This window comes from Panulirus ornatus, chromosome 64 (genome assembly GCF_036320965.1).
Source record: "Panulirus ornatus isolate Po-2019 chromosome 64, ASM3632096v1, whole genome shotgun sequence".
Classification (NCBI taxonomy): domain Eukaryota; kingdom Metazoa; phylum Arthropoda; class Malacostraca; order Decapoda; family Palinuridae; genus Panulirus; species Panulirus ornatus.
Genome location: NC_092287.1, coordinates 14,971,658 through 14,983,270, shown reverse-complemented (window position 1 = coordinate 14,983,270; position 11,613 = coordinate 14,971,658). Strand labels below are relative to the sequence as shown.

The window sequence follows — 11,613 nt, the reverse complement described above, 5'->3', positions numbered from 1 at the left end:
ACAATGTGTGGTGTGAGGTGGTTTGATCGAGTAAGTAACGTAAGGGTAAGAGAGATGTGTGGAAATAAAAAGAGCGTGGTTGAGAGAGCAGAAGAGGGTGTTTTGAAACGGTTTGGGTACATGGAGAGAATGAGTGAGGAAAGATTGACCAAGAGGATATATGTGTCGGAGGTGGAGGGAACGAGGAGAAGTGGGAGACCAAATTGGAGGTGCAAAGATGGAGTGAAAAAGATTTTGTGTGATCGGGGCCTGAACATGCAGGAGGGTTAAAGCAGTGCAAGGAATAGAGTGAATTGGAGCGATGTGGTATAACGGGGTTGACGTGCTGTCAGTGGATTGAATCAAGGCATGTGAAGCGTCTGGGGTAAACCATGGAAAGCTGTGTAGGTATGTATATTTACGTGTGTGGACGTATGTATATACATGTGTATGGGGGTGGGTTGTGCCATTTCTTTCGTCTGTTTCCTTGCGCTACCTCGCAAACGCGGGAGACAGCGACAAAGCAAGAAAAAAAAATCTATGTATATATATATATATATATATATATATATATATATATATATATATATATATATATATATATATATATATATATATATATTTATTCCCTGGGGATAGGGGAGAAAGAATACTTCCCACGTATTCCCTGCGTGTCGTAGAAGGCGACTAAAAGGGAAGGGAGCGGGGGGCTGGAAATCCTCCCCTCTCGTTTTTTTTTTTTTAATTTTCCAAAAGAAGGAACAGAGAAGATGGCCAGGTGAGGATATTCCCTCAAAGGCCCAGTCCTCTGTTCTTAACGCTACCTCGCTATCGCGGGAAATGGCGAATAGTATGAAAAAAAAAATATATATATATATATATATATATATATATATATATATATATATATATATATAGATAGATAGATAGATAGATAGATAGATAGATAGATAGATAGATCTATCACACAATCAACAGGTCTTGTCCTACGCAAGCGTATTCACACAAGGAAAAGATAATCAAGTGCCAGAGCCACTTGAACCCTTCCGTTCGCGCCTCCGTCAGCCGCGACCACTCAGGGAAACCACGACACTGACTTCACGCATTTCGGACACAAAGTGGGAAAGTGTATAACCACTGATCTCACAACCCCAACCGAAGAAGCAGAAGGTTTAAACCTCACCATAGTAAATCAGACAGATTTCTTCCGTCCCATTCATGTGGAACAGTGATAAAAGTGACAGAAGTGAATGTCGAAACAGAGGCAAAACTGAAACTATGTTTACCCAACACATTACAGACAGTTGCTCTGACCTTATATAAACATGAGATGAAAAGAAATCAATAACCATGGTCTCCCAAACCATCAGATAATCTAAATTCCAGCATTTACTACACGTTAGTTTGATAAATATAATGAATTACATCTAAGCAAGGCATGGCCAACAGAAAAGGCTAACAGCACAAAATTTTCCGATGGTTCTCATTTCTCTCATACTTTTATCAGAGAAAATTTTAACTTCGATGGGTCTTCTTGATATCGCCCTAATTCATATCCTCCTTCAGGCGGAGATTCATCATGTTTACCAGACGACTACATAAACCTTAGGATTCCAGAACTTTTCCATATCATTGATGCTTGTAACGCGAGACATGCAAGCCCCGGACACTCCTCTACTAACTTTGATCCGAACTTTCCCAACCTTTATTGGCCACTCAGCCCTCGCCATTTCAGATATGGTAACAAAAAATGATAAAAACACAGCACTACAACCACGCCAGACTGGATAACTCAACATAGAGCGATTATATTTCAATGATTGTCACTTTATCAACCTCCCCGCTCGTCATATCTGAAATACAACGGCTGGCTACCAAGAAAGGCCAAAAGGAACCCATTCAGGAAAGTAGTAATTAATGATCTGCCTGATATCGACCTTGAAGGAAAGAACACAAAAGAGATAGAGCAAGCATTAGGTAATGGGTATGACACTGTCAGAAAAGCAATCAGCTGCAGTCCCTTACGATAGTTACAAAACATTACTGTATCTGCCGCCCACTAAAAAAAGAACATAGAAACTAAATATCTCTTCATCAATATTCCAACCTTCGTCAGCTACCACGTTTGGACGTGTATCTGTACCAACAACCTCGGAACTTTCAGCTGGCCTAAATCAACCCTTAAGCTTTCTGACAGGGGGTTAGTTACAGGGAAACCCCAGAAGCAAAATCAAATAATGGTGGACTAAAACAAGATTGATAAGGACTAAAGTATGGCAAACGAATCCATCGGTACATGGAAATACCTGTTTGAAATCACGTCAGATAGAAATTATAACTATGATCATGATAAGTTTAGATCGGCTGACTCAAAGTAGAGAAAGAACCATCCCAGACAGACTCAACTAGATTGTCTCCTAATAATTGCTTCTCAGCGATAATTAGCATGCAATAAAGGCAAACAACCATTTAGAGAAAAAATAAGATAAACAAATCAGCATATGATCACCATCAGGTCATCAATACCTCCTTTACATCTGCCTCGATAAGTTAAACGTATCCATTACCTCAGAGAGGACAGAGTAACGATGACACCGAAACCAGGAATGCCAGACTCAGACTCAAATTAACTAACAGTCCCGTCTCCCGCCTTGATATTTCGAGTAGTGTCCATGATAGAATAATTATGGAAGGTCAAAAGCACTAGTTCTGCAATTACGATTGCGGCAAAGAAACTGTTATTTCAAGGAAATGTAATTAAAGCTTTATACAAGATGTAGACCTTACGTTACAAAGTACTACTGTTAGGTATGGCAGACATCATAGAAAGACGACTGTGCAACTTTCGTCACCAGCCTGAAATCAAGCCGGCGACCTCAACAGAATTTCCTCGCCTAAGTGGAGTCCCACAGGACAGCGTCCTATCGCTATCATTCAACAGCTGAAATTTTTACTCCAGTGGGAAATGGGTATGGACAGCCATGCAGACGAAGCCACACAAATAGTTTTAAACAATACAATCCCAGAAAACATACTTTGGTAAACATTTTCGAAAAGGATTGGGATATAAAGAGGAACACATACAAATCTACAGTATTGTCACTGGGATGAATAAAACTCAACGACATAATCATACAGCGGAACAGGATAAGAATCGCACATCTTTACGTCTGACGTTACGAAACAGTAAAAAAAAAAAGAAAACAAGAGTACCTTCCATGGAAAAACCTTCCAGAGAGCCAAAAATTACACCTGGTGAAGCTATGGCCTTACTTATCCTTACTCACTCTTCCACAGCCGCGCATCTCGCCTCTAAAACACGCATGCTAAGTCTACTGAGGATACAAAATGGGGTTCTACGAATCGTCACAAACGAGAAGTACGACGATACAAACTATAGACATATCCCAGACTTTGACAGCTGTACAAAAACAGAACATCCTTCATTCTTCACGGCCTCAAAGCATGTAGGAGTCTCTCATCATCCATTGGTGTATACAATGAACAATGCTCAGCCTAGCTAATTTCCTCTCCTTTCCCAAACCATCATGAAACAACATCGCTCCATACGCATCCCTTATTCTGCCGAAGGTATGTAAGGCACCAAAGACACGCTTCCAGCAAAACCGCCTCACATACCGAGGAACCTACACCGTATACCTGTTGTACCCTTCGACGCCTTCGAAGCCTTTTCTTGTCCAACACCTTCATCATCTCTTTGCCCACCCTGCTAAATGCAAATAAAAGCATAACGGAATCTTGGGACAGAATTAAACTAAAATCAATGAGAATAGAAAATGTTTTGAGAATGTCCTACAGGTAAGTTTGACGAAAAAAAATACATAATTTTCTTTACTCATTTCCCTATCCGAGTTGAGCTGTTAGAATAAATTGCAAGGATTCATCATTTTAGAGTTTCAGCATTTTGACGTTTTTATAAATGTGTCTCCTGTAGGTGTGTGTGTCCAGGCGGCTCATGGGGTCCTCGATGTAAGATCCTTGCTCGTACCTTCTCCGGATCTGGCTGGGCTTGGGTGAGGCCTCTGCCTTCCTGTCTCCCCACCACCCTCTCCTTCCGCCTCCTCACACGCTGGCCACATGCACTGATCCTATACTCAGGACCCCTGTCATCTACCACTTCCCATTCTCACTATCCACCTACGCCTATGATGGCTCTGCAGCTGGTAGGTGGGCGGCCCCAGGTGATATTGGAAGGAGCCAGGGGACCAGTGAAGCTACAGGTGAACACCACACTCAATACTGGCACCTGGCACACACTCCACCTGCATCTCAATCCTCAGGTACAAACCATACTTTAGTATTGTTATATTTCAGTGACATATTCTATTCCTCATAATTATATGAAAATGACGAGTTAGGATGTTTTCTTACTGTCACTTCGTGAATGGTACCTTTTTCCTATTCTTTGACTTCGTTTGACTTGCTAGTATTATGCATCTGCGTATTTATCTTCATATACCTTTTATACACTTCAGGGTGTGACTCTAATGGTAGACCTGTGTGGGAAAGGATGGGCGGCTGACACGAGTAGCGATGACCACTGCATCGCAAGGGCCCCATGGATGGCAACACATACGACAGAAAGCTGGGCCGGTAGTGCTCCCCTGCAAGTGGGTGGCTTCGCCCACCCATACCCACACTCTGCAAATTTTGGATGGTCGAACACCCTGGTGCACCATGCTTTAGATGGCTGCGTCTCTCACCTCACGGTCAACGGAGAGGTACGTTTTGCTTGTATTATGCCTTCTTCTACTGGACTGTATACAAAAAGTTTATTTGTAGCTGCTTTGGATTATTTACGAGGCGCTTGAAGATATGATTCTATCTATTTTTGCCAGTTATCAAAACAAAATCATTTAAAGCTGATCATTGGATGAATTAGCATTAGAGTTCAAGATTATTCATAAGATCTATCTTTAGCATATGTTGGCAGTTTGATCTATCAAGCTCACATTTGATATGCATTGTTATTTGTCTCTTACTCAGCTGATTGACCTGGGTGAGCCAGCATACAACAGTAACAGCGTCAGCGGCTGTAAACCGCAGGAACTTGCCTGTGGGAATGGATCGGCCTCCTGTGGTCTGCGAGGCCATTGTGTTAAAGGCTTGGACAACCCTAGATGCGACTGTCGACCAGGATGGACGGGCCCGAAATGTGCCAAGCCGACAGTCCCAGTTGCCTTAGGTCAGGCCTCGTACATGAAGATAGCTCTGTCCTTCACACCAGACCCGTACCACATGACGTTACAGCTGCGGGTTCGGGCACGAGGTCGTCCTGACGGTCTTCTGTTACAGATGGCTGCCATCCAGCAGTCTCATGCCTTGAAATTACACGTAAGTTCATTTTGTTTTACCGTCGTAACTCGTTGTCATGACCATGCTTGTACGCTATTTAGATATGACTGATATTCATTCTCATCAAGTCTTTTTACTGACAGTTACGTGGTGGTGTAGTGTGTGCGACGGTGTCCGGGGCAGCAGGAGCAATGCAGGCCATACAGGAGGTGTGTTTAGATGGCTTCCCACTTGGCGATGGGTCTTGGCACACTGTGCGAGTAGGTCGTCATGGTCATAACATGATCATCTCGGTGGACGACGGCGATGGATGGCGTCAGAATCAGACACTGGCATCTCTTCTCACCAATACCACCACCACAGACTCTGGGCACGTGCAGGCCGTTGTCACTGTCCCTCCTGTGTCTTTCAGTATTGACAAGCAAGATGGAATGATTGTGGGCGGCATCCCAGAATTTGTAGGCGTGACGCTGGCAACAGTTCACGACGATCTTCAAAACAGTGAGTGCGAGTTGGTATCGCATTGTAAGGAAACCTTAGATATCGCGTGTATCGGAAGCAGCTGTGTCTATGATACTTAAGAGTCCAGATGCGTCGATTGTTTGATAGTCTTTCAGCCGGGGAAATTAATGTACATTTTCAGTGAAATTTAAGATATCAACAGGACAGAATTATGGAAAAGCTCTGCTGATTTCCAGGGTGGACTGAGCTTGTAGGCAAAGTGTTGATGGTTTCGAACTTGTTTTTTGAACAGTGAATGTTTTCAATGTCGAGGCAAAATCGGTGGCTCGAGTTGCAAGTTTATTTATAAACCTGTACACACAGAACGGGGAGGAGTTGACACTCGCCGTGGGAACCCCATCTCTCTTAAGTTCTCGTTTGTGATAAAGTCTTTAGATTTTCTAGCTGTTAGCAAACACCACCACCAACAACAACAACTCTCTCTCTCTCTCTCTCTCTCTCTCTCTCTCTCTCTCTCTCTCTCTCTCTCTCTCTCTCTCTCTCTCTCTCTCTCTCTCTCTCTCTCTCTCTCTCTCTCTCTCTCTCTCTCTCTCTCTCGTCTCTTCATCCTGCATATTCCAGCCAGCCATCACTTCATAACTATAGAGGTATTTCTCTCTTTTTTTAATTCTTTCCTTGCTTTGTTGCTGCTGGAATTTCTTGTTGCTCTCACTTTATAGATCTCAATCTCACGTTTGACGGTGACAATTAAATTTATAAACTTGAAAGTTATTATAAGTTCCTTCTCTCCTTTCTCTTTCATTGTGGGCCAATATCATACCTGCTAACCACTGCCTATAGCTCAGCAATCCCCCGAAGTACCACTTATATTGCCATTCACTTTACCTTCTCTATAAGAAAATACAGTGGTTAAAGGTATTACCAGACTCGGCCTGCTCGAGGTTACACCACGTGTGAAAAGCCGCATTAGGAGAGGCTGTATCCCTGGGAGTACAGTCTCGAAAAAGAGCTTCTTACTCCAAGGAAGTCTAAATTTCCTTCTTACTGAAAGTAGCGTAGCCTTGGGCTGCAGGAGCTTTTATAAAAGTCCTGGGTAACACGAGTACTCATTCATAAAAATCAGTCCTGCAATAATTATGAATGAATAGATATTTTGACAGGACTGATGAACCATAATCTTCATTACAGACTTTCATAATACTCTGTGAAAAATATAACTGAACATTTCTCAATCCGTGTCCTTCCATTTTTTTTTTTTTTTTTTTCATTAATAACAAGATAATTTGCCTTTCAACTCCCCTCTAAATGTGGTGTTCTAGCGATAGGCAGTGACTATGTCAGCCCCAAAGTCCCTTCCACACAGGTTCACAAAATGTTTCTAGCGAGTTTATGTTTATATCTATTCCTCTTTTCATCCTATCTCTGCTTCGCATATGGTTGTTTTCTTCATCATTTATATACCTCACTATCAGCGTAAAGATTTCCAGATTGATACGGTGCTGCTGGATCGTTCCTTTACCTTACCTCTATCAGTATTTCAGTATCCTGTAGACATGTATATGTGTGATTTCCGTCTTTATCCCAAGGAAGCCTTCTAGTATACTACTTTGTTTGTGTGTGTGTGTGCTTACTATTTGTGTGTTACGGGGAGAGACTTTTAAACGTGTTGACGCGTCACTTAACCTTGTAAATATGCACCAAGTCTGTACTCTTTTGTACATACACACACACACACACACTTCAGCTTATGCCAGATACCCATTAGCCCCCTAAGGGAGGATGAACTAGTGGGTGGATTGTAGACTGGCAGCCACGATCAGGATTCGAACTTATTTCGAACTTACTCTGGTATGATCCCAGGCGGACCTTGCTTGCGTAACGGTAACGCTATCCAATACAACACGGAGGTCCGTGTGTGTGTGTGTGTGTTTGCAGTTACGTATTTGAACAGTATGGCGCGGAAGACCCATTTCTAAAACCTGCTTTACTGTCAAACTTATATTTTCCATATCTAACAGGCTGTATTGACGATGTACGTGTGTCTGGCCACCCCATCCCACTACCTCCCTCTATTAATGAAACCCTCTGGGGCCAAGTGATGACACAACAGAACGTGGAGCATGGCTGTCCAGCCCCTGACTTCTGCATGTCCACCACCTGCGTCCCTCCTCTTTCTTGCCACGATTCCTGGCGACACGCAACTTGCAGGTAAGGATTTGAGTCATAGGAGAAGGCGTGGAACAGTGGTAGGATTAGTGACATAGGGCCAAGGACAGGCAGGAAGAAGGATAACGTAAATGTAATTACGTGAGGAGACTTGTACGATTCTGATTCTTACTGTAACATAAGATTTAAGCAATATAGAGGCTTAGCTAAGGTTTCTGAATGTGCGTGAATATAATCAGGAGGAGATGAAGGGAGATATATATATATATATATATATATATATATATATATATATATATATATATATATATATGGATGTTAGAGTTCTGAGTGGAACAAAGCTTAAGGGAAAGGGTAGAGAATGGTTTGGGAATGTCTTTGGGATAAAGCCTGAGGTGAAGGCGAGAGCAGAAGAGAGGATGGCACTTCTGCTGAGGGAGTTGTGGGAGTGGTTGAAAGAGTGCACTGGGATCACGAAATGTGGCTTTTTGTTACTGTTTATGCACCTGGTGTACAGAAATGTGAGGAAGAGAAGCGAGTGCTTTGGGAGGTATCTAGGTGAGCAGTGCTCACATGTGCAAGAGAAGTATGCGGCATGTGGTGGGATGAGGAAGTTAAGTTATAAGTGAAAGAGAAAAGAGAGGTGTATTGGCGGTACATGCAGCAGTTGGTCAAACAAAAGATGTATGAGCTGAAAAAGAATGGTAAATAAGAGTTGAGAAGAGAGATTATGGAAGAACCAGGGAAAACAAGAAAATGTTTTGAAAAAAGTTGAGTAGCTTGAGGAGAACAAGAGTACAAATAGGAGCATCTGTAAAGAGGGCAGATGGGGAAGCGATAACTACCAAATAAGAGGTGAAGAGGAGTTGAAATGAGTATTCTCGGGAACTTGCGAAGCAAGAGAGTCATGGCATGTAGTTTGCTCAAAAAGAGAAGAGGTGGTGAATGCCTTGCATAAGATGAAGTATAGCAAAGTGGCTGGAGTGTGTGTGGTGTTTGGATAGTGGAGAGTCGTGGCAAGTGGTTTTAGAAAAAGAGATGTGTTGAAAGCTTTCCATAAGATGGATGTGATTGCAATTGAATTTCTCGGGAAGAGGTTAGAAATGATGTTGCTGACTGGTTAATAAGGCTTTCCAGTATGTGTATTGATCAGGGTGAAGTACCTGAGGAATAACATGATATGCAAGTGAGTGAAACAAAGGCGAATGTTGGAATTACTAATATACGAGTTTTTTTTATTGTACCAGGTAAGTTGAATGGGATTTTGGTGGTTGAGATGGTGGTGCCATACATAGAGCGTGAGACTAGGGAGGAACAATGTGATTTAAAAATGATAGAGGATGTGCAGATCAGTTATTTACTTTCAAGAATATATTTGAGAATTACATTAACAAAAGGATCTGCAATTGGCGTTTATAGATTTGGAAAAATATACGATAAGGTTGATAAAGATGCTCTGTTGAAGGTTTTACGAATATTTGGTGTTGGAGGAAAGCTGCTACAAGCAGAGAGTTTTTACATAATGATTAAGGCGTGTATGCGAGCAGAAGGAAAAGGTGACTGGTGAAGGTTACTCTGCAGCAGGGATGTATGATAGCCTTATTGCTGCTTAATGTGCTTATGGTTAGGGTGGTGAAGGTCACCTGTTGTTTGCTGATGACACGTCGCTAATGAGAGACTGCAGAAGCTGATTTCTGAGTTTGGGAGATTGTGCGAAAAGAGAAAATTGGGAGTTGTTGTACGTAAAAGTAAGATTATTAAGTTAAGCATTGGAGAAAACAGAGAGGAAATGAAGTGATTTGGATATTTGGATGTGGGACTATAAAAGCTGAAGTAAGCCATTGGATAGGTAAAGGAGCTAAGCTCTTGGTGCATTGAGGAAAGTGTAGACAAAGATGGGGCTCTATGGATGCGAGTCATGGGCTCTGAGGGTACAGAAGAGGGTATATTTGTTCTAAAGTAAATGTTTGACAATAGGAAATGATAGGGTAAGAGAGACGTGCAGGGGTCAGAAAAGTATGAGGCCTGAAGAGGGTGTGTAGACATGGTTTGGACAAACGGTGAGGATGAGTATCCAGTTGGAAATGGAGTATGCAAGAAGTGAGAAACTGAGGAGAAGATGGAAGGATTGAGTGGGTGAAGTCCAAACATGCGGGAGGGTGCAAGCTGTGCACCAGATAGAGCGAATTGGAGCATTGTAGTACATTGAAGATGAAACGCCGAGGTAAATGAAGATGGTTAGGAAAACCATGTGTGGAAGGCGAGAACATTATCTGGAAAAGCTAAAAATGGTATGTTTGAAGGAATAGTGGTTCCAACAATATTATATGGTTGCGAGGCGTGGGCTATATATAGAGTTATGCGGAGGAGGGTGGATGTGTTACAAATGAGATGTTTGAGGACAATATGTGGTGTGAGGTGGTTTGATCGAGTAAGTAATGAAAGGATAAGAGAGATATGTAGTAATAAAAACATTTTGGTTGAGAGAACAAAAGAGGGTGTTTTGAAATGGTTTGGTCACATGGAGAGAATGAGTGAGAAAAGATTGACAAAGAGGATATATGTGTCAGAGGTGGGAAGAACAAGAAGTGGGAGACCAAATTGGGGATGGAAAGATGGAGTATAAAAGATTTTGAGCGATCGGGGCCTGAACATGCAAAACGGTAAAAGGCGTGCAAGGAAAAGAGTGAATTGGAACGATGTGGCATACCGGGGTCGACGTGCTGTCAATGATTGAACCAGGGCATGTGAAGCGTCTAGGGTAAACCATGAAAAGTTTTGTGGGGCCTGGATGCGGAAAGGGAGCTTTGGTTTTGGTGCATTATACATGACAGCTAGAGACTGAGTGTGAACGAAGGTGGCCTTTGTTGTCATTTCCCAGCGCTGCCTCGCGCCCATGCGGTGGGAGGGGGTTGTAATTTTATGTGTGGCGGGGTGGCGACAGGAATGAATAAAGGCAGCAAGTATGAATTATGTGCATGTTTATATATGTATATGTCTGTGTATGTATACATATGTATACGTTGGAATGTAAAGATATGTATATGTGCGTGTGTAGGCGTGTATGTACATATACGTGTAAATGGGTGGGTTGGGCCATTCTTTCTTCAGTTTACTTGCGCTACCTCGCTAACGCGAAAGACAGAGAAAAAGTATAATAATAATATAATGATAAATGATATATAAAGGGGACGGGAGCGGAGGGCTAGAAACCCTCCCCTCCTTGTATTCTAACTTTCTAAAAGGGGAAACAGAAGAAGGAGTCACGCGGGTAGTGCTCATCCTCCTCGAAGGCTCAGATTGGGGTGTCTAAATGTGTGTGGATGTAACCAAGATGAGAAAAAAGGAGAGATAGGTAGTATGTTTGAGGAAAGGAACCTGGATGTTTTGGCTCTGAGGGAAACGAAGCTCAAGGGTAAAGGGGAAGAGTGGTTTGGGAATGTCTTGGGAGTAAAGTCAGGGGTTACTGAGAGGACAAGAGCAAGGGAAGGAGTAGCAATACTCCTGAAACAGGAGTGGTGGGAGTATGTGATAGAGTGTAAGAACGTAAACTCTAGATTAATATGGGTAAAACTGAAAGTTGATGGAGAGAGATGGGTGATTATTGGTGCATATGCACCTGGGCATGAGAAGAGAGATCATGAGAGGCAAGTGTTTCGGCGGCAGCTGAGTGAGTGTGTTAGTGGTTTT

The 11,613-nt window shown here is 42.5% G+C and overlaps 1 protein-coding gene across 1 annotated transcript; it reads left to right on the top strand.

The window, feature by feature from the left end:
• The first annotated feature begins 3,787 nt into the window (after positions 1–3,787).
• On the top strand, positions 3,788–9,174 carry LOC139746245 (putative neural-cadherin 2). Its single transcript, XM_071657251.1, has 7 exons — positions 3,788–3,798; positions 3,935–4,280; positions 4,476–4,721; positions 4,987–5,334; positions 5,439–5,796; positions 7,776–7,965; positions 9,171–9,174. The coding sequence occupies exons 1-7, from the start codon at positions 3,788–3,790 to the stop codon at positions 9,172–9,174; spliced, it is 1,503 nt and encodes a 500-aa protein (XP_071513352.1).
• Positions 9,175–11,613: the final 2,439 nt, after the last annotated feature.